General features: G+C 56.1%; 1 protein-coding gene across 8 annotated transcripts in view; it reads left to right on the forward strand.

Annotated features, from left to right (window-relative positions):
* Positions 1–22,916, forward strand: part of CAMTA1 (calmodulin binding transcription activator 1) — an 855,981-nt gene that overhangs the window by 727,108 nt on the left and 105,957 nt on the right. For all 8 annotated transcript variants that reach the window (XM_045475517.1, XM_045475515.1, XM_045475516.1 and 5 more), the window contains exon 8: positions 20,629–20,782. In XM_045475517.1, the coding sequence (XP_045331473.1) occupies positions 20,629–20,782 (154 nt within the window). The remainder of the gene's footprint in view (positions 1–20,628; positions 20,783–22,916) is intronic.

The following is a 22,916-nucleotide window of genomic DNA, read 5'->3' on the forward strand; positions in this document are numbered from 1 at the left end:
TCCATCAGACTGTATGGTTAACACATCGCCTGTCTGTCCCACTGGGATGCCGTGGACAGGGACTTGCTCTCCCATCGCCATACCTCCGGTGCCTGGCACATAGGAACTCAAGAAAGTGTTCACTGAGTGGTAAATGGAAAGAGTGCATCTCTGCCCAAGTTGCCTCTTGAGCCAGTACCAAGCCTGAGCACATCCCCACAGGAGAGGACCACTTTCTAGGAGGGGGGCAGCCCTCCCCATTCTGCAGCCTCCTGCCATCTTGCTTTGTGTGTGGCTCCAGAATTGCTGCTCTGCACCTTTAGAAGCAACATCCTGCTTTCTCCCCTGGCCAGGGAGCCTCCACCCCTGGAACTGGCTTAATGCTGTTTATGTCTCCCTCATTTTCAAGGCTTTTGGCTAGAAATTTGGCTTCTTGTGGTTGATCCCAGTCGGTTTTGATGATATTTTACAGCGCCTTCCTAATTTACTGCCCTTTTATGACTATAGTAAAAGGCCACACGTCAGGGAACGCCATCAAACAGGAAGGAGCGTCTCCTCTCCTTGTCAACTCAAGTTGAGCGTTGTAATTTACAGGGAAACCTTGTGGCTTAGGGTGTTTACCTCCCACAGAACCAGTTTCTTCTTCCATTATGAGAACGAGATAATTAAAATACTTCCCTGTTCCTTTGATATTGAATTAGGTTCGCTCAGCCCAATTGCAAATGCCAGTTTGAAAGCTGTTATGTTATTTGGGTTTCAATTTAGAGCCATCCGTTTCTTCCAGAAAGGGCTTTTTTTTCCTCTGTCTCTCTCTCTCCCCCTCTCTTCACCTGATCTTGGATTAGACATCAGGAAGGGAAATAAGGGACTTATTCAAATGTAGTTAGGAAATTTGCATCTCAAACTGATGCATATCTTGGCTGCAGATTTTAGGGAGGCTGGGGTGGAGGGAGACACTGAAGCTATGCAGCCTCCCCTCAACACAGCAGACCTCACAGCTTGGCCAACAGGAGAGAGCATGAAGAGGTGGACCAAGAGATCTGGATTTTTAGGAGGAAAGTCACAATCTAGCTTCTCTCCCCCACAAAAACGTTTTCCATCTTTAACAAATTATTCCATGGCCAGATATTCCTGTCCCAGGGAACTATGAGGAAAGTTGAAGGGAGCGCAGGCTGAGGCTAGAGAGTTCAGAGGCTTGGCCATGTCACCAAGGACCTAGGTTCTTTCCAACTCTTTGCTCAGCCATCTTCAACGGTGGCTTCATGTTCTTGCTGAGAGTAAGATGGCAGCAGCAAGTCCAAGGTCACACCCACACAAACCATGTTAGGAGGAAGATGAAGGTCTTACCAATGGGAAACCCTCTTGTGGAAGCTCACACTTCTCTTGCCTCATTAGCCAGAACTGGGTCATAGATTCATTCTTGAGTAATCCTCATAGAAGGGGATGGGAGAACGCTTGGCCAGTAGGGGCCCGCCTTACCCACCCATCCCCACCCAAGCTCCTGGCTGCATGGGGGTGGGGGGAGGGATTATGATGGGGATCAAATGCTAGTAGAAAATCCAACAACATCCACCATAAAGCTATGTAACATTCTCAGTAAACGGTGAACCCAAAGGAATGTATATGTAAGAAACCGAAGTAATGATAAAATGAACCCCAGAATCGACCAGAACTAGCCTCGGCACCTTTAAGCTCCCTCCAAGAACAGTCTTACTCTCCTCATCCCTCTTGAAATCTCAAAAGTTGAACAGCATGGTACCTGGAGAGTAAGTGGAACCTGGGGTCATTGTGTAGCCCAGTGGTTCTCAACTGAGGCAGATTTGGCTTCCCACGGGACATTTGACAATGTCTAGAGACATTTTTGGTTGTCATCATTCTAAGATGCTACTGGCATTTAATATTAGAGACCACGGATGCTTCTAAATATTCCACAATGCACAGGGCAGCCTCCACAACAAAGAAAAACCCCAAATGTTTGCAGTCGTGAGGTTGAGAAGCTTTGTTTAAGCTTGGCTTGAATCCAGGATATTCCCATGGTGCTTTGCTCCCAGGGGGGAGGGGAGAGAGGAGGATGGCTTCCCAACTAGATGTGACTGGAAGCTGGAAAACACAGGACCAGGCATTGCCTCTTCTTCCCTTCTCCCACAGAACCTTCCTCTGTCTTTGTGGAAGAATAAATATTTCACTCTGCCATGTTCCACATGTGTGCTCCCAGGAGACTGTAAGCATTTAGGGAGCAGACTCCTGTACATCTGTCCCTATCTCCATGCCAGCACTCACATAGTAGGTACTCCACAAACATGGGCTGGAAGGAGGGAGGAAAAGGAGAGACAGGTGGGAGGGAACGTCTGGGACTGAGTAGAGAGGAGAGGATTTAGAAGCCAAGGTCCTCGAGGCAAACCTTGGCTAGTGCCGAGATCAGCCGGTTCTTCACTAGGGTACAAAGACATTCGAGAGCCGGTCAGAGAGATTCAAAGGTTTTGCTGGAGAAATTGAACCTGACTGTTCTGACTAAGCCAAAGAGTCCCCTGACGAGAGAAGGTGGGAAGGAGAGATGAGCAGGTGAGAAGGTCAGAGGAGGCGGCTCCAAGGACAGGGGCAAGATGAACGGGGCTGGAGCAGTTGGAGCAAGGGGGAGAGGGAAAAAAACAAAGAAGGTCACAGAGTCAGAAATGGGGACTGTCAAAGTTTCATCTCGCGATGGAAGGAACAGGGCCAGGAGTGGAGAGAGGCAGAAGCCCAAGGGAGGCAACAGAGCCCTGATTGGAGGCTGGAGAATGGAGGGACCAGGGCAGGGACCAACTGGAGGAAAGCGGGCCTCTCATGGGGGCAGCCAGAGGGAGGTGGCCACAAGGAGAGGGGCCGCAGGTCTGAGGGCAGAGCCCACCATGACAGGTGCAGGAGAGCCCCAGGACCCCTCCATTTCATGGCATCAGAACACAGCAGGAATGTCTTGTCACTGCCACCTGTCAGCACCAGCAGAATTGTCACTGGGGGCCATGGTCTCAGATGCCGAGATTTTCTGTTCCCTCCTGAGACATTTGCTAAGCCGGGGACCAGCATGAGAAGGTGGCAAGAGAGGCTGTGCATCATGCTTTGCTGCCAATCTCCAATATTAAAATTGCTGGGAGCCCTGGTCAAGCCTGTCCTGGCGGCGTTGCTCAATAGAGATACTCCACGCAAAGTTAATAAGAAGCTAAGAAATTAATTTCCTGTCAGGTGCCTCCGCCCGGCAGTGACAGCTCAACGCTCTCCATCATCTGGGGCGTATTTAAGTAGCAAGGAGAGTGGGATGGGGGGTGCTGAGTTTACTGGGTAAGGGATGGAAAAGTCTGTGCAATCCTGAGCAGGGCAAGGGAGCCCTGCAACACAGCCTGGCCTGTGGGACCATCGCTTCCGGGAAGGTCACATTGATTTTTCACCTGGCCTTGGCTTGTTGCAAAATTCCAGGCACCAGCTCAGGTCCACCACATCTTGGCTCCCCTACGCCTCTTGAGAGACTGCTGCAAACAAAGCGAGGCAACTTCTTAGGGGTGACCTTGACATTGAAGTCAAACCTTTGGTTTTGGAGAAACAACAGTCAAATCGGGAGTTACTTGCCTCCGAAGGCACAGCAGAACTGACCTGTTTCCGTTCATGACCCTGGAGGCACGAAGGGCAGAGGGCACAGAGATTTGGATTTGTTTGTGAGTTCACTAACCAATGGCTGCGTGCCTACTACTTGCCGGGAACTGCGTCGGGGGCCCGTTGCTGTTTTCTCACTTGACCCCCACAGTAGCCCTGTCAGGTGGGCATGATGACCCTCGTTTTAGAGGTGAGGGGATAAGAGGCCAAGAGGGGTTAAGTAACTTGGCCAAGATCACACAGCTTTTGAAGTGGCCCAGGTGGGGCCTGAGCCAAGGTCCGATTCCACGTCCAAGTTCTTCCCATCATCTGGCTGCAGGCAAGATAACAGATTGGTGTACTTTTTCTGTCTCCTTTTAGTTCCAAAGTTAGTACCCGCTACTGAACACAGCTGACGTAATTATAACCCATCTTTCATGCCTTCGTTCAACAAATGGCCAACAAAACAGATTGTTTTTTCAGAACAAACCTTAAACAAGTTAAACTTTGCTAACTTTCTCACGGATGGGTAAAACTGTGTATTTCATCTTGTGCTGTATCTTGGCTGCCAGTAGAGCCTTCCCCAGTGATTTCGTCTTACAAAGGAAGGGCGGGTTTCCTTCCACGGAGAGATTGAGTCTTGGGTTCAAGGCGGAGGTTCATTTAACACGGACGCGTTCCTGGGCCGTTTTGTGTGTTTATCAGATACTGACCCAGCCCGGCTCTGGGCCAGGCACTGGGCTGATGCTGGACCAACAGACAGATGCAGAACCCCTGCCATGGAAGGTGGCCCTCATCAGCCCCGGTGTTCTCTCAGGCGGAACCTCCATTCCTTCAGCTCGTGGCTTTTTTCTGGAATGTTCCCTGGGGGGCCCAAGGCTGCCCTAAGTGCTTCCTTCACATCTGCCTGTGCCTGAACCCTTCCTTCCCCCAGATCTTCCCCGGCCTGGATTCTTACTTCAGACTCACCTGAAGGTCCCCTCCTCAGGGATTTCCCTCGGCTTCCCTGGCTAAACTCCCTCTCACCCCACCCTCGGTCACCTGTCACCTATCTCTCTATGCTCATAACACCTAGCCCTTCCAAAATCACCTTTTACTTGCTGCAAATATGCCCCGTTTGTCTTTTCTGTGCTCTTTGAGAACAGCTTCGTCTTGCTCACTGTAGACTCTGAACCCAGACCAGTCCCTGGCACGTCATGGCTATGGGTAGATAGCTGGCGAATGAATGAGTGAGTGAGTGAGTGAGTGAATGAATGAGCACCCTGTGAAGTGACTACTACAGTTACCCCACGTTGTAGAGGGGAAACTTTTCCTCCAAGAGGCTGGGCATTTTACCCAGGAACACCCAGCTAGGGAGCAGGTGAGCTGGGACCCCCCCACACCCCTCTCTCAGGTCAACTAAGAGAAAAGCAAGCCTTGAGCACATCCAGCCTTTCTCCTAGACAGCGAGGGAAGCATAAGGATAGAGCTAAGAAAGTCACCTTGCTCCCGTGTGTCTAAAACCCTCAATCAGAAGAGGTATTTTTTCAACTTTTACCTTTCAGCGTCCCCGTTCCCATCGGCTTTGTCCAAAAGGAGCTGCCTGCTCATTTTACCAGCAGCCACTAGAATTAATTGCCGACCCTGGGTAGCTAACTTCTCTTAACAGCTCCATGGCAACAGTGGTTCGCAAATGCCAGCAAGTGTCTTTCTGAAGGGACTCTGCCCCTTACACAAAATAGAACATTTTGAGCGAAATTTAAACACAGTTTTTGAACGGCGCTGTTCTGATTTCTTCACACTTCACAAATGCTTTCTTTGCAAACATGGGCGTCCCAGTTACCCTGGGCTGGTGCCAAGGCCCTCGGCCCAGCGTCTGTCTTCTCAGTTTGAAGGCAGCCGTGGTAGGACCTGAAAACAAACAAGGAGAGAGAGAGCTTCGAGCCTCACAGCTGAGGGGTGTGTGTGTGTGTGTGTGTGTGTGTGCATGTGCGTGCGCACAAGCTCACGTGCACGGAAAGTCCAATCAGCTCAGATGCAGAAGCACCCAGAAAGGCCCATCCAGCTTCATTCACTCTACCTTGGCGATGGCAGGAGAGAGGAAAGGAGAGGGTGCCGGGCAGATGGAGGTTACATGAGCCACCAACTGGCCGGCAAGCTCGCTTTCCTCCGAAGGCATAGCCCAGCCCCCAGCGACCAGTCCAGGCTGGGTGTCCCACTTCACCACCACCCCAAAGGCAGATGTGGTCAACCAGCCGTTGATTCGACCAGTACTTGTTGGCCGCCTACCGGGGAATGAATTTTCTTCTGATGTAGGCTCTGCTGTCGGGAAGCCTGGGGTCTAAAGGAGGAATGTAGACCTGAGCCCAAAGATCAGTGAAAGAAGACAGGACCGGCCAAGTGGTGCAAGGGAGTTCAGGAGGCTGCCCAGGGATGTGAGGAGGGTACGTGGAGGTGTCGTCGGCAGGGATCTGGCCCATCGTGGAAGACTTTGGTATCAGGAGCAGGTTGCATTTATGGGAAGTGAGGACTTGTGGAAGGTCGGCAGCAGGTGGCGCATTGGGTGCTGGGACCTGGGAATATGGGCCTGAGAGTCAGATGGGACCCGTCAGAAGGCTGATGCCAGGTTGCATGTGTGAGACGGTGGGGACCAGACTGGGGCAGTGGCCTCGAGGACAGAGAGAAAGCCTCACGGATGCCACGTTTCGACCCTCCTTCCGCTCTGTGGCACTAGCCATGCCTTAGATTTGAGTGCCACGAGAGCCGCGGCCACACGAGCCCTCTGGAATTTCCCAGGCCTGTGGCTCAGTTCTGCCCCCACTGGCAGGTGTGGGTCTTGCTGTCCAAGCATGAAGCTTGGAGATTCCGCCCCAGGGGGGTGGGGGGCGCTGGAGGAGGCCCCGTCTCTCTGTCACACCACCCGAAGAGGAGTGGGGTCATCCGTTCCTGGCGGCCACAGCACCCCCACGCACCCCCACTGGGGCCTTTGGCATCTGCCAGGAGAGGGGGACCTTTCCAGGAGGCATCAGGGTCGGTGAGCTCACTCTTCTCTGCCATTTGCACGCGCCCGGCGCTCAGCTCCAGGCCGTGGTTCAGTACGAAGCGGCAGAGACCAGGCCTTGACCGGTGTTGGTATTCAGGATGTCAAGCGCCGCCGGTTTGGGGGACAAGTCGGCACTGCCTGCAAGGGCACGGGCTCTGGGGAAGGGGTGGGCCTGCCGCAGCAGCTCTGCAGAGGAGGCGGCCCCCGGATTTGCCTGTGTCATTAGTACGGCCGGTTCCCTTATTACCCGAGGAGGCTTACAGGTTATCAGCTGGCTCCAGGAGCCACTGGAGAAAGGAGGAAGATAAAGAGGGATTTAAAAAGAAAATAACAAAAAGAAAAACTGTAATTTCTAATCCAAACCTCGCCCTGCAGTGGCTTTGTTAACCCCCAGTCACTCTTTCAAGACATAAACTGTTGAGTGCCACAATTACTTCAGTGATTACGCTTTATCTTGTCCTACCAAGGTATTAAAGAGGAACTGGGGAACACATTAAAAAAACATACAGCCCAATTTAATCATGATTCCCTCTAAAACAATTGCTAGAATCTCACCGTTACAGTTGCCAGAGCATAAAAATCCTATAGATGCTTCGTGGGCTGGGCACAATTCATCCTCCGCTGCCTCCACCGTCGGCCCGTTTGTCAGTCAGGGGAGAGCCTCGGGGTTTATGTCTTTCACAGGATTTAGTCGAGGGGCTCCCCAGATGCTCCCCCAGAGCAGAGGGAGGGTGGCCCAGGCTCCAGCCACCCAGACTTCCCTGCTCAGAATACCTGCCCCACCAGGAAGAGGCTGAACGGAAAACATGATCTCTGAGAGCTAAGCACAGTGCCCCCCGTCCAGCCCACTGGGGATCTTGGGAGCCTATTCACAGTCAAGGTTGCAACGTAGAGCATCGGCCTGGAAGCCGGCCTCATGGTGAATGCCACACCGGGTGAACGTCACCCAGCTCTGCCCTTCGGTAGCTTCTCCCTGCAAAGCAAGGGAAATGTAATCACTGCTTTGGGGTGGTTCTGAACCCCAGGAGGGGGCAAAACTAGGAAGCCAGCAGGGGGTGGGAAGTTGGGTTTGGCTCCCTGACCTCGCTCTCTCCCTGTCCTCTGGGTGACATTAGAAGTCACAGCCTCTCTTGGTTCAGTGTTCCCACCTGGAAGTGGAAGGCGATGGATAAGTTGGCCTGGACAACCCCTAAGTTTCTTCCCACCTCAAGCATCTCTGTTCCGAGAGAAATACACAGAAGAGTCCAGGAGGCCCTTAAGGATCTTTCGTGCACAAACGAAAGCGTGTAAAGCATCCAGATGAAGAGTTGAGCAATAATTATCAGAGAAGAGTTTGAAAGACCTGAGGTCATCTGGCATGGGTTTTATCCGGCTGAGGTCTAGAGATGACCCCCGTGGCCAAGGAGAATCCCATAGATTCTGACCGTGTGACAGGATGTGGGTGGGGTGGGTATCTCTTTGAATTCATGGGCACTTAAATCACAGGATGTTTTTTGAGAAATGTAGATTTATTTTCTTCCAGCACTTGGAAGATAGTCATGATTGGACAAGAATGACCCGGGTTTAGCTCATCAAAACCCCTCCAGAGGCTTGAGTGCCCCCTGGCGCTTAATGATGCCTCCTCAGGGTCTGAGAAGAATTTCCTAACTTTGCCTCGATGGGCTCCTATCTTAGAGGATTACACCTCCCAAATAAGAAATGTCAGAATCCATTTGGTCCTACTCCACCTGCAAGTTCTGTGAGATCTTGGGGAAAGTTTGTCTGTAGCCATACCGAGAGACCAAGTCATGCTGGCTTAAGAGGTCATCATGACCATACCTGGCAGTTTGGACCAGCCAGCTGTTATTCAAATGCCTTATCTCTTTCACTCCGTGCAGCAACCTCATGGGGCGGGTGCATTACCGCCTTCCCCCCTTTTATAGGTGAGAAAACTGAGGCACAGAGATGGGCTTGCCCAAGGTCCACAGCTAGGAAGTAGCTGAGCCCAGACTTAAACCCAGGCAGGCACGATCAGAGCACACCTCTGGGTCGCCCTGCCTCACCATCACCTTCAGCATCAGATAGACCTGGGTTCAAGGCGGCGCTTTGGTGGGAAACCTAATTATTTTCAGTTCATGTTCCTTGTGTGTAGAGATGGTGACAACTAGTCCTTTCCTCGGGGGGTTGTGGGGAGGATCAAGTGAGTTAAGGCTAAGTTTTGAAGCATTTAGCACCCGGCGCCTGAGCATACACAGTGTTGAATAAATGGTAGCTCTTGGCAATCATAGTGATGGCTGTTGCTATAGTAACCAGAGGACAGTGAACTGTATAATGCAGAGAGGCGTGGCTTAGCAAAAGGAAGGCGTATCTGTCTAGGAGTTAAGGTTCTTGGTTGATGCAATGGAAAATTCAGTTTGAACTGGCTTCAGGATGAAAGAAAATTTGGGGGTTTGAGTTACTGAAGAGTCTTGAGGTGCGCTGGCTTCAGGCATGACTTGATCAAGGAGCCCAATCAATAACATGGAGGTTTGGTGCCTCCTTCCCTCAGCTCTGCCTCCACATCAGCTTTCTTCTTGGCCTCCACGCACTGGCAGCAAGAGATGGCTTCCAGGAGCGGGAGGCTTCATTATCCCAGGCTCGGGTCCAGCAGGAAAGCGCAGCCCTGCCCCCTAGAGGCTCCAGCCAGGTCCAGGGATCAGCTTGATCGCCTCTTGTTGGGACTCCTGGACAGTCCTCATGACCCAGAGAGTGCAGGGCTCCAGCCGGCCAGCCCCCGTCACATGTTCCATCCCTGGACTGAGTCAGAGCGAGGTGGTTTGTTCCCTAAAGAACATTTGGATACTTTTATCGCAAGAACACCAAAGCAGTAGAGTTCTATTCAGCTCTGCCTCCCATTAGTCGTGTAGCTCTGATCAGATCGTGTGGCACCTCTCCGTCAGAAGGGGCTCATGTGGCCAGTGGGGATGGTGTCACATGCCCAGCGTCCTCCAGAGCCATTGTGGAGAGCAGATGGACAGGAAAGGCTCCAGAGCACGTCACATGCCTGGATGATTGTTTGGTGCCATTGTCATCTGATGGGGTTGACTCACTGCCTAATGGGGCACGGTTCCGAGCAGACACACCAGCCCTGGGAGCAAGACTGAGGCACGTGTCCTTGGAGAGGAAGGGACAGAGAGGGGAGGGCAGCGGGTTTGGCTTCCAACTCTTCCAGGAGCACATGGCCAAGTCTCAGCCAGAGGCTGGTGAGAAGGGGATCGTGTGGCTCCAGTGAGCAGGAAGCTGTGTGGCCCGTGGATATGGCTTCTGGGAGGGGAGAAGTGTGAGGGGTGGGGACGGCAGCCCTCGAGACCTGAGCACCAGGCATCCATGCCACCAGCCCCCCTGCTTCCCCCGCGGGCCCCACTGGAACCAGGGCCACAAGCCCCGAGCAGGACCCCTGCCCTAGAGTTCTGTGTCCCAGCAAAAGGTCCCAGGCATCTTACCTCAGGGCCGGCTAGAGGGATTCTTGCTGTGACTTTTAATAAATCAAAAATGAGTTCAAGGTGAGAGCAAAAGAAAAACCAGCGATCTCGTTCAAGCTCAGGCTTTGCCAACGGCAGTGTGACAGCTGCCTGCATCCCTGGCAAGTGTGGGTCCCAGAGAGATGACCCCCAACGTTCGGGTCTCCTGCCATAACCCACCCAGGAGCTAATATCGCCCGTTTAAAAAAAAATCTATTTCTACTTTTCAGCCCATGTCCCCCTTGGGATAATGAGTCTCATCCGTTAACTGCCCGCTGTGCGGAGTTTGTGCTAAAATTACCTTCCTGAGCTCCAGGGGGAACCCTTATTCTTAGCATTTGGGGATCTGGTGAAAAAAAAAACACACAATCCACACATTTACCTTCTCCCCTTTCTGACCTGAAAGATTGAAACGGCATTTCCTCTTGGCTCTTGTCTTTCTGGCCAGAAAAATCCTCACCTTTGTTTTCCTGTGGCCACTGCTCTTCCTCCCTCGCCCCTGCACCCACTGTTCCAGATCATGAAGAGCCTTTGCTGCCCCTGCTCCTGCTCCGCGGTGTGTCCAGCTCACCAGGCTTGGTCATTTTGTCCCAGCAATGACTTTGGACAGTGGCGACCGCGAGCCCCAGGGGTCTCCCTGGGTTTGCCGAGGGCACTCGGGCCCGCCAGCCTCCACGGCCGATTTGTTTTACTCTTCCCGAGCTCACGGCTTTGCACTTCACCCACAGTGGGCTCCATCTGTCACTCTGCACCCACTAATACAACCTCGCAAGATCCTCTCAGGACCCATCACAAACTTGGGGTACTTTATGGGCACTCAGTCACCCATAAAAGCTTAGTGTCATCTGCCGATGAGATTTTGTTGGGCGCTCCTTCCCTCAAGTCATTTGTAATGACCTTAAATAAGGCAAGGCCGGGCCCCGAGCTAGTGTGAATCTCGTGGCTTCCACGCGTCCAGAAACCTGCCCACACACCCCACCGCACGGGTACAGTCAGCAGCCAGGTCTTGCTGCACAATAGAATGTTCTCCACGGCAGCAGCCAGCCAGGATGGCTGGACCTTCTAGGGGCCTGTGGGGTGAACCTTCTCAGAAGCTTCCGGAAAGTCAGGGCAGGTGGCATCCCTGGCGCCTCTCGAAGCGCGCGCGCGCACACACACACACACACACACACATCTTTATCTGCCCCCGGGGAGAATGGGAAGTCGTCTCCCTGTCCGAGTCCCCCACGTGTTCAGGATGTGGCCAGGACCGTGCCAGGCCCGAGCTCCCACCCACGGTGTGTTTCCTCTACGTCACCTGCAGACTGAAGGGGGCAGCACAGGCCGGCCCCTCAGCCAGCGCGGTTCCAGGAACTGCGCACCAGGTGGAAATTGTTTAAGTCTATTCCCACGACTGGAAAATTCTGGTAATTGTGTAATAACAACAGCAGCAGCAGCAGCACTCAGCAATTACCCAGGGTTTTTCATCTTCAGATCACTTTACCCACATTAACTAATTAAGTCTCCCAGCCTCCCTCCGAAGCAGGGAAGGGCTGCGGCCGCAGACTCCCCCCGGTGTGCGCGCTGGCTTAATGAGGGCAGCCTAGCTGAAGGGGCGCGGGGCTCCCCCAGGGCTGCCGGCCTCTGCCCCCACTTGGAGCAGGATCGGAGGCCCCACGTGGGCCCTCCTCGCTGGGCATCACCCCAGGTCCCCCCGCCCTGCTGAGCCCTAGCAAGGAAGCAGAGAGCTCGGCTGTGTCCACCCCCCCCCTCCCCCGCCGACACAGCGCTGATGCGGGGCCTGGCCCTCCCCGTAGTGCAGCCGGCAGTTGGTTTCACCTGTTCCTGGGCACCAAGGCCCCTCTTTCTGTTCCTACTCCCCCAACTTTCTCTGTTTTTGTGTCTTCAGCCACCCCCAACTTTGGGGACCTGCGTCTTCCCCCAGTCACCAAGTGCTCAGCTCCTTACCGTCCCCCTGCCCCACCTCTCACCTCTGCCTGAATACAGTGCGTGTGCTGCGGAGGCTCTTGATGTGCAGACAGGGACTCTGCTGCCTTGGCCCTGCCCTGAGAAGCTCACAGACCAGCTCAGGAGCTAGGACTTCCAGCCTCACCCCTGTTCCCACCAGCTCCCGGCACCCTGCATGACCCAGTCAGGCTCCCTGGACTCGTGTGTGCTATGTCGTGGACAATAAGCGGGCAGCTCCCGCCCGGCCCACTGAGGCTGTATGCACAGCCCTCCACACACACCCCCCCCCCCTCCCGCCTCTGGCCAGTCCCCTTGGAGCCCAGGGGCCAGGCTGAGAGGAGGCGTAGGACTCAGGGCTCGGTTGAGCTACAGCATCCTGAGCAGTGACCGTCTGCATCCGTGGGTTGTTGAAGGATCAACCCAACCGTGGGGCTTGAAGGTGGGGTCCCACACACAGCTGACGCTCCGAAAGCCATCTTTACAAACAGAGGTGCCCACTGGGCGGTGTGTGCTTGGGGGTACGGGCACGTTCCCACCTCCCGAGGAGCAGAGATGATGTAAAGTGTAGCAGTTCTGCACACGAGGGTTCTCTGCAGCAGGGAGGAGAGAACCGGAAGGGAGGGAGCAGCCCGCAGGAGACCCGGGCAGCCAGGGCCCGCCCACCCTGGCCCTTTCTTGGGGAGCACTCTTAGTGCACATCTTCCAGACGGCATGGCCCTCACCCCGCATGCTGGCAGCCCTCAGCGGGGAACGGAGAGGGTAGGACGGGAGCCCGCCCAGGGCCCCATGACTGGCCTCCCTTCTGATGGGGACACGGCTTTATCCAGAGCAGAGGACAGGTGCCAGGCTGCCCAGGGCCGCCGGAGCACGGGCGAGGGAGGATTTTTCTCTGCCTTGCGGTGTGGTGACACCCCCAGCCCTGAGCTGCCTGGCGTCATCATTTATTCATTCCCTGATAAATCCTGTCCTTCTTTCTGCCGGCTTTGCACTCCTGTTTTATGGGGCATCTACCCTCGTTCACTAAGCACCCAGGTACAGGGAAGGCTCTGCCTCTTAAGAGCAGGCTCGTGGGGCTCTCCGAACCCGCCTAAACGGTGCTAACATGACAGACGCAGCCCTAGAATGGGCTTGCGGCGCGCACGGTGCTGATTTACTCTCTGCCCCCGCCCCGGGGCTGGCAGCGCGCGGGTCCACCCCCCGAGCACCAGCGGCAAGTGGGGAGGTGTGTGGCACTATTACATGCTATTATGACTTTCTGGGTAATGTACACATTTTCACTATCACACAGCCTCTCTCCTTCATTTTTCATGAGAACTGGCACGAGATTAATGACTGAGCCACAGAAGAAACGGAATGCCATGCCACTCTGATTTATCGACCACTTAGCGTTGATGAAGCTGCAAACAAGAGTCAAACAGATGTTGCGGCTGCATTTTTCCTTATCAAAACCAACAGCTTTTTGCATTTTTAACCACTTCTTGCGCTGCTGTCCTGCTTACTCCACAGAAGGGGGTGCTGGCTCCGGGCCTCCCCTTTCCCATGGAGGTAGAGGAGCCCGGGCAGGAGCTGGGGGGGGCCTCCTGGCACCCGACAGTGGATAGAGTCCAGCGGTGGCCGAGAGGAGGACAGGAGACCCCCCTGGGGCTCTGGCTCTGGGCAGCGTGGGGCCCCGAGGTGGGCCTCTGGCGGAAAGCTCATCGCTGCCCCTTCAGCCCATTCCAGGGCCTGTCATACAAACAGGGGGCTCCGCGTGCAGCAGAGGCAGCTCAGCTTCCCCCTGCAGACGGGACCCCACCTCCATCCTGAGCCCAGAGCAGGTTACTGAACCCCCTCACCACCACCCCCCTTCAAATCAGCAATGTCGGTGTCCTTGCACGTGAACACTGGCTGTGGGTCAGGCCCATCCTGAGCTCCTTAGGGCCTCACCTCTCTTGACCAACAAGGTCAAGTCCAGTCACACTCCTCCCCCATCCTAAAGGGCAGACACAGAGGTTCAGCCAGGTCAAGTGCTGGCCCATGCTGGACACCCATCCCTGTACCCTACCTTGTACCTCTCAGAAGCCACAGCAGCCGTGGGGCTCTGGCTCCAGGTTGAGTGTGGGAGCTCTCTGAGGACTGGGAGAAAGTTTGGCACCCCTCCCCAGTCGCTGCACCACCCCACCCACCCGTGGCTGCCACCAGCTTGGGCCTCCCACGTGTCTGCTGTGCCTCCTGGTCTGTTTTTCTCTTTCCCTCTTCCTCCCCTCCTCTGCCTCTCCCCCCTGCCTCCAGCCCTGGCCTGAGGTCCAGTCCTCCACGGCGGGGAAGTCGGCTTCTCCCTGGCAGAGTCTCCACTAGGGAAGCCTGTGGGTGTCATCAATGAGGCATGGCCCACCTCCACCTGCTCGCCCCGGGGAATGAGGGTCCAGAAAGCTGTCGTTGCCGCAGGGGCTGCTGCAGATTAATCTGGATCACAAGGGTCACTGCTGGCACCCTGCTGAATAGCGGCCACCCGCACAGGGGGAGCGGGGACGCTTTCTTGTCCAAAGCGGTCTCCCTCTGTCAAATCCCATCACCAGGCATTAAGAAGATTAAACGGGCAGTCATGCTTTCTCCCCACTGCCCGTCCAGCATCTCCCGCCTGCCTCTCCCCCCAGGACGCCAGTGGCCCAGTGGCCCAGGTCAGGAGGGATCGAGCCCACGTTTGAAGGGGACACACAATCTCCCACCCTGGCCCCCCTTCTGCCCCAGTCTTTCCAAAAGGAGGCCCCACCCCGGGTTGAGAGAAGAACTTTGGCCATGGTGACTGGGCGGGGGGAGAGCCACACACACAGGGTGCCAAATCGGGGCAGGGATTCGTCAGTAACTCGGTGGTCAGGTGAAAGCAGTTCAAATGCCAGATGAGCCTAGGGCCAGGCCAGGGATGGCACCCAGGGGGAAGGGGGCAGTTCTTGGGGATCTGAAGCCCCAGTGCCCCAGAGACTCAAGCAACTGGGGACTGGGGGACTGTCTTCAGTAGCTGCTGACAGTCATTTCCTCTGGGTTTGAACTCTATCAGTGGCTCCCCAACTGCGTTCCTGAGAGCACTAGGGTCCCAAGAGCGGCCCAGGCCGATGCTCAAATAAGCTTGGAAAGCCTGTTTACTGCAACACCCATGAGGCTCTTCTACTCAGGGTGCCGTAAAGACGCTGACAAGTCCTGCAGTAAAGAAACCTGTGTGACTTTGGCAAAGCTTTCCCTTTTCGGAACATGTTCAGATAAAAACAGGAGTGGCACTGGGTCCAGAGGCCAAGGGCTCCTGGGCCCCCTCAGGTGCTGCCATCCCACTTCCAAGAGGGCGGACTCCTCCTCCTCCTCATCCCCAAACTCCTCCTCCTCCTCCTCCTCCCCCTCCATCTGTGTGTCCCTCAGGAAGACACCCATGGGGGTCTCCTGGGTAGGTCCCAAATGCCGAGTCACCAAGGAAGAGACAGCTGCCCTCTCAGCCCGGGGGGCAGTTCAGCTGCCCCGCACCCTCAGCACACGGCAGGTAGTGCCAGAGCACCTGCTGATTGCCAGCCCCACTCTGGCTCGTTCATGCCAGCCACGAACGAGGGAGCCCGGCCAGCAGAGCTCACCCACCAGGCCAAGCCACCGTTGCTCGGAGAGGCGACATGGGGGTGGGCACCGAGTAAGAAGTGGAAGTGGTGAGGCGTGCCGAGACAGTGGGGGTGGGGCACTCGTTTGATGGGGTCGCGGAGTAAGGTGTCCGCGAGGAGGTGGGGTTGAGACTTCCGGGACGTGAGGCACGGACCGGAGGGAGAAGAGCCGGGGCGAGAATAGGCCGTCTGGGGAGTGTGCGGCCGGGACTCCTGCTGTAACCATGTCAGGGACATGGGCTTCCTTCACTGGGCCGGGGAGCTGCCTGGATTACAGGAGCACGGCCGCTGGCGTCAGAGAGCGGGTGGGGAGGGAGGCCAGAGGGGGAGTGAGGAGGCCTGGGAGGGCCCACGTGGCCGGGGGAGCAGGGTGGGTGGGAGAAGTGACAGAGCTCGCTGACCCGCCAGCCGTGGAGGGGGGAGGAGGTAAGGAGAAAGAATGATCCCCCCGGGTTTCCACCTGCACCACTGCGGGAGGGCAGGGCCCGAGTGGGCCAGGTGTGGCCCGTGGACGTGGGGCTCTGCCACGTGAGCCGGGGGTGTTTTGGGAGCCCCGACAGGGCAGTCGGACAGGTGGGCCCGGAACCAAGCAGAGAGGCGGGGCTGGGAAGAGAAATCCAGAATCCTCGCAACACGACGCTTGTGGGGCCGTGAAGCAGGAAGAGGTCACTAGGAAGGGAGGGGACAAGGACCCCGCTGGGAGGCCCGTGGAGGAAGGGGAGTCCCCATGCACCAAGAGGAAAATGAGGACAGAGGGGGCTGCCACAGAGGAGACGTGCGTTTTAAGTGGACAGACGCCTGCAGCGGCACTCTGGTCAACTCTGCCGGGAGATGTCACAGTTTGGTTCGGTGTGGGGTCTGCTCTGGCGGCCCTTGGTAGTTAGCAGAGCAGGACTTCCGTCCATCCAAATGGGACTTCAAACCTCTCCAAGGCCCCTGTGGGGGCCCGGCAGCAGCCTGGCCGGCAGGGCAGGGGCACTGTTTCCACGTGCAGGTGAGGAGCTCGAGGCATCCCCAGGAAGGGATGGGCTCACCTAGTCCACTGCGCTTTCCGAAAGCTTCTGGAACTTCTCTGAGACTCTTACTTATCCTCAGCTTTCCCCTCCACAGCCACAGACCACACCCATAGGGCTGCCTTCCCCAGGCGTCTGACATTTGGGAAGGGAGGGCATCTTCAGGGTCATGCTCTCTCTGGGGGGGACCGGCCTCAAGCACCCTCATGGGAGTTCTGTAGCCCAGGGAGGAGCCTCTGGACAGGACCCCCGACCCACACGACCTGACCTGGGTGGTAAACCCCAAGGAAACATGCATGCAGCCCAGTAAGACGAAGGCAGGCTGGCTCCACATCGGTCCAGAGCCCAGAGTGCTGGGGGGGGGGGGGGGGGGGGGGTCCCAGAGCCAAGGTGTGTCCTCGGCGGGCCCCCCACCCCGAGCCGGGCATGGCTGAGTGCTTCTCCAGCCTACCCTGCGTGGCCAGCGAGCAGCTCTCGGCCAGGATGTGACACTGTTATGAGCACTCCATGAAGCTGATGCATTGGGACTCTATGGCTAATATATTTTTCTGCCAAAAACGCCCAATAAAATGTACAACTAATGAATAAAATCGCAATGTTGCCAAGAAGCGATGTGTGCCCCAAATTTCCAAAAATACTTCAATCACTCTCTGTCTTAAAACCAGCCCACGCCAGGAAGTCGTCACTTAGAATTCAGGGCAGCAGATTCAGCAGCAGGAACCCCAGGCCCTAGGATGGAATCTGTGCTGAAGACACAGACGGTAATGCTTCCTGCTTCCCGTCCCCTACTCCCAAACCCAGACGCCTTGAACCTTCAGGGGCTGGTACTTTCTCCCCAGCTGTATCAGGGCCACTGAGAAGCACAGGCCCAGAGCAAAGGCTCCCAGGAAGGGGACCTACACGTTGGGCATATTCCTTGATCCAACGGGAGCCATGGTGGATCTAGAATCCCTAAGCCGGTAGTTACAGATGTGGGGTGCAGGGACCACTGGATCTGCGAACCCCTGAAATGCAGGGCTGATGTGCCTTGGGCAGTGTTTGAAGCTGGAAGTGGAATGTCCACAGCCTTCATCAAATTCTCAAAGAGGTCGGGGCGCCTGGGGGCTCAGTCGGCCGAGTGTCCGACTTCGGCTCAGGTCATGATCTCACGGTTCATGGGTTTGAGCCCTGCGTCGGGCTCTGTGCTGACAGCTCGGAGTCTGAAGCCTGCTTCATGTTCTGTGTCTCCTTCTCTCCCTGCCCCTCCCCTGCCAGCGCTCTGCCTCTCTCTCTCTCTCAAAAATAAACTTTGGGGAAAACAATTTTTCTTTTTTGTAATTCTCAAAGAGGCCTCAGACCCAGGAACAGGGAAGGACCAGTCTTGCCTCTTAGCCTCCTCGGAATGCATTTTTGGAAAGACTTCTCTGCCCTTTGTAGACCCAGAAAACTGGAGCCAGATGTCGATGGGACACAAGTCTGGGAAGACTGTCCCAGACTGTGTTCAATTCTACAAATGTTAAATGAACACCAGTCATTGCCGGATATTATCTGTGTGGTTGGGGAGATGAAGGAGGGGGCAGGGGCACCCAGACCATGAAGGCACAAACCTCTATCTGTAGAGGCACAGAGGGCAAGGTATCAGGGAGTGCTTCCTGGAGGAGGAGGTGATCCTCGTGCCTGTCCTCAGAGAACAGATGGAAGCTGGTTTTGCAGAAAGGCAGCTGGGGCCTGAAGAAGAGACAGAGATTCCTGAAAGTGGAGAGTCCCAGGCAGTCTAGCACCCAAGCTTGGGCTTTGGATGCAGGGTGAGAGCCGCCCTTTGTTCCCCAAGCCCCTGCCTGCCTGCCCTCCCACCGCCTTGGCCCCCCACGGGCTGAGCTCAGCGGGGCTGTGGGGCAGGAAGCCGCGGACCTTTCATCTCGCAGGTGGCTGGCATCCTGGCTCCCTCCCGCGGGGACCAGCTCCTGTTCCAGGGCTGGGATCAGAGGAGGCCCTGGGTGGCCTGCCGACCCCTGCAGACTTTTGATCCTTCCCCTTTTGCTCAGTGGCGGGAGCTGCCACCTGGCCAGGCACAGGCTCAGGCAGCAGCCCCTCGTCCAGACACGACCGTGGGGAGCCAGTGTGTCGATAGGAAGAACACAGGGCAGGGACTTGAGTGTATCACCCCGTTTCTCCTTGGCTACCCCATTCCGGTGATAAGCATAACATATCTACCCAACCCACCCACCTCGTGGGCGTATGGCAAGCATAAAGTGAAATATGAAGTGGGAAAGCACTTAGCCCAGGCAAAAAAGAGGCCACCAGATGTCTTGGCAGGACCTGATTTTGGAGTCAGAGCCCTGGCTTCCAGCCCGGGCTCTGTCCCTCGCCAAGCGCAGGGCTTTGGGCAAGTCACAACTTTGCTCCAGTCTGCTCATTGTAGACGGAGGGCGCCCTGCCCAGCCTTGCCCAGCCCAGCCCGGCGGGCCAGCCTCCCCGGCTAGCACGGGCACCAAATGAGATAATGGCTGGAAAGTGCTCTGAAAAGAATAAAGTGCCGTGCCGATGTCAGGGATTATCATTATTATTAAGGAGCATGATTACCGCAATCCAGAAAAGCTGCCATTAACGAGAAGGCTCCTGTTCGTGTTGATTTAATTTCCTGGTTAACTGAGCGTTGGCAAGAAAAAAACTCTATGTTTCAACCCTTATTGAAAATCTTTTTAAATTATGCCAGTCTATTCTGTTGCCCTGGTCATGGTGCAGTCTTGGGTCTTTATTTATGAATGCATTGATTGAGTCACACATTTATTACTCTCTCTGACCATATCCAAAAAGGCAGCCACAGACCCAGCCTCCTCCGTGCCTGGGGTCCCAGGACTTGTGGTCGGGTATCCCTCGGAAAAGAGCAGAGGAGACAGGTCTGGGGAAAAGCATGGGATGGAACCTTCCACGTGGCTTTTTCCCTGGTTCCCTGGGGCATCTTAATATATTGTCATAGATTTCCTTACGGTTTAAGCGATACTTTCTGATTGGGGTAGAAGGAGTTTCTGGATTTATCCAGATGCATTACAAAGTGATATGATTGGGTTGTTCTTTTATTTTCTTTTTTTCTTTTCTTTTCTTTTCTTTTCTCTTCTTTTCAACAAGCCTGTCAGGCCTGATGTGCCCAAATAAATGGCCTTGCCTTCTGGAAGGCCACAGAAAGCCATGGAAGGCACATGCTCTTTGCAGAGAAGCTGCTGTCCCCACCAAGTCTCCTCAGTGTGTCACCATCGGAGTCAGTGGTGGGCAGAAAGGGACCGAGGGCGTTTTGAATAGACTCTCAGGGGAAGAGGCTGACCCATTTCCATAGAACCATCTGGGGACAAAGTGAGCCCTTCACACGCAGAGTTCTTTCTGTTCTTAAGGCTTCGCAGGAGGAGTTTCCAGAGGCTCTCCTGGTGCCCAGAAGTAATGTGCTGAGGGGGCTTCTTGTCCAGGGAGAAGCCCACAGGCTGAAGGGCACAGGGGCGTCTGGGAACTCTGTTTCCCCCAGGAGGAAGGGGGTAATGATGCCTGTTGGGGTGGACGTCCAGCACGCTGTGATGAGGAGATGCGTGTAAAGCACAGAACAGGGGTCAGTGCTCCTGGGCAGCTGTTGGCATAAAGTCCCAGATGTCAGACGAGAGATATGTGTGGCCTTGTGTGTGGTCCTTGGTTACACACAAATCAGCCCATGTGGTTCTCATTGGGGGTGGTTTTGTCCCTCAGGGGGCAATGGGTCATGTCTGGAGGCACTTGCAGTTGTCACAACTGGAGAGGGGGCAGGGTTTAAAAGCATCCAGTGGGTGGAAGCCAGTGCATAGGACAGCCCCACCCCAGAGAATGATCCGGTTCCAAATGTCAGCAGTGCCCAGGTTGAGAAAGCCTGGTGTCGGGATGCTCAGCCTGTGTGCACCTGCTGGGGGGCACCCTTGGATGGGTTCCATGCCTCCTTCATGCTGCCAGTCTCTGTGCTCTCCCCGCAGAACCCCGACATCGTCCTGGTGCACTATCTGAACGTCCCAGCCATCGAGGACTGCGGGAAGCCGTGTGGCCCCATCCTCTGCTCCATCAACACCGACAAGAAGGAGTGGGCGAAATGGACGAAAGAGGAGCTCATTGGGCAGCTGAAACCCATGTGTGAGTAGCTGTGGCCCACCTGGCCCAGGGCCCCTGCGCTGGAGGCCAGGCCAGCACCCAGCAGGTGGGGCAGAGGTCCCCGGGGGCCATCCTGCTCGGGCGACAGCGAACGTAGCTTTTCATAAGCGTCACCCCCACCCTACTCTCGCTTGATCCTCTAAGCCCCCTACACGGTGGCCAGGGCACGGAAGGTCAGCCCCACGTTGCAGATGACAAAAGCGAGGTTCAGAGGCACAAGGCCCCAGAAGCAAGGAACAGGGCCACGAGAGCCCTGCACTGCAGCCTCTTGGGCCACAGACGGGGGAGCAGTGGCTGTCCAGGGACAGACAGAGGAGGGGCTGGCCAGAGCTGGCCTGCCTCCAGCCCCCAGCCCATCTGCTCCTGGACACGGCGAGGCTCCGGCCCCAGCTCCCAGACTCGGTGGCATGCAGATGACCGGAATTAGCTGGGTTTCATTTTGTCAGCAAAGTGATGTTCTCTGAAGCATCTGTCAGGTGCAGATCACTGAATGCGGAACACCAAGCGAGTCTGGAGAGCTGGGCAGCGGCTGCTGTCTCGTTTCCATGGGCAGCCGCTGGGGGCTCTCGCTGGCCTCTCCTGCCGCCTGGACTCAGGAAGCACAGACACAGGTCTGCCAGACCCGAGAAGGCCCGTCCAGAGCACAGGGCCCAGGGCTCTGGGACACCGACCTCTGAGGCTCAACGCAAAGATGTGTCACCATACGGAACCTCAGAGAAGGGGTCACCAGGTCCCTCAGAATCTGTGCTACCCTTGGAAGGGGGGCTGCAGGGAAGAAGCCGATGGACACCATACGCAGAGAGCAACTGAGGTGTCCTTTGCTGGGGGGCCATGAGTGTCCCATCACTAGGAGTATCCGAGCCGAGGCACGATAGCGTCCACAGTGACCAGCTAACCCTGAGAGTCCCTCAGCGCTCAGATTGGGGGGTCACCCCCCATTCTCAAAGTGTGCCGGAGACAGGAGATAAAGGGAAGGGAGACCCCCCAACAGGCCGATGGCCCAGCCGCCCAGGCCCTGCTCCCTGCTGCCAGGAATCTAGAACTAGGAGGCCCAGGCGCTTCCAGGGCTCAGGCTGCATCCCATGGAACCCTCCGGAACTGCAGGTGTAACACACCTGTCTTGTTTAAACTTCCCGGTGTCCCCAGGGTGGGGGGCTCTCCCCACCTTCCTCTGCTCACCCCACCTTATCCGCATGCAGTCAGCATACACGTCGCCTCTTCTGCAGCCCCTGCCCCCCCACTACTGGCCCGGCCTCACACCCCACCCCCACCACCCAGCTTCCTCGGGACCTCCCGGAAGACATCAGACTGAAGTCAGCCTCCCACGCTTAACCAGAAGGGGCCGCTCTAGCCCCTTCAGTATTCTGCACAACACCCAGAAACTTGAAGGATGCAGCAGCTAATCCCCAGGAATCGTTCCTGTTCTCACCATCCCTCGGGGCCCTGCACAGCACCGGGCACATGAAAGGCCCCCTGTAAATATTTGTGGGATGGTTGAGTGGAAAGCGTCTGGGCCCAGCTTTGGGCCACTCCCCACAGGGACCTGAGCAATGGACAGAGGCCCCCAGTGTCCAGGCCTGGGGAGCCAGAGCTGTTCCCAGATGCCCTCCAAGGCCAGCCTGGGGGTCCGGGGAGTCAGGGCAACGGCACCAGGGGTCCTCGCCTCAGACCGGCCTGTCCACCCCTTCCAATTCAATACTGAGGCGATGTCTACATGTGCTTGTACTTAACATTGGGTTTCCTCTCCCAGGGCCCACTCACGCCTCCTCTTTGACAGAGAATCGGCGGGGCCTGAGCAAAGGTTCCGGTAACAGTGGGCACCAGTGCCACCTGGGCAGGGCAGTGCGGTCCTAGCCGGGGAACCGGGAGGTGGACACGTCCTGGTTCTGTGACGGCTTCACTATGGGACCTCAGGCCTGTCACCCTCCGCACCCCAGTCCCTTCCATAAAGTGGGAGAAAAATTCCAGAGTCTCCGCACCAAGATCCACAGTACCCAGCCCGCTCCGCCGGGCCCAGCTCAGCTCCCGGGCCTCTGCAGGCTGGGGCCACTGTTTCCTACCGGTTCCCGGGAGGTTCCGGAGACCACCTTAGCCAGAGGGCAGCCAAGGGCACATT

The sequence above is a fragment of the Leopardus geoffroyi genome, chromosome C1 (genome assembly GCF_018350155.1).
Source record: "Leopardus geoffroyi isolate Oge1 chromosome C1, O.geoffroyi_Oge1_pat1.0, whole genome shotgun sequence".
In the NCBI taxonomy this organism is placed as follows: Eukaryota; Metazoa; Chordata; class Mammalia; order Carnivora; family Felidae; genus Leopardus; species Leopardus geoffroyi.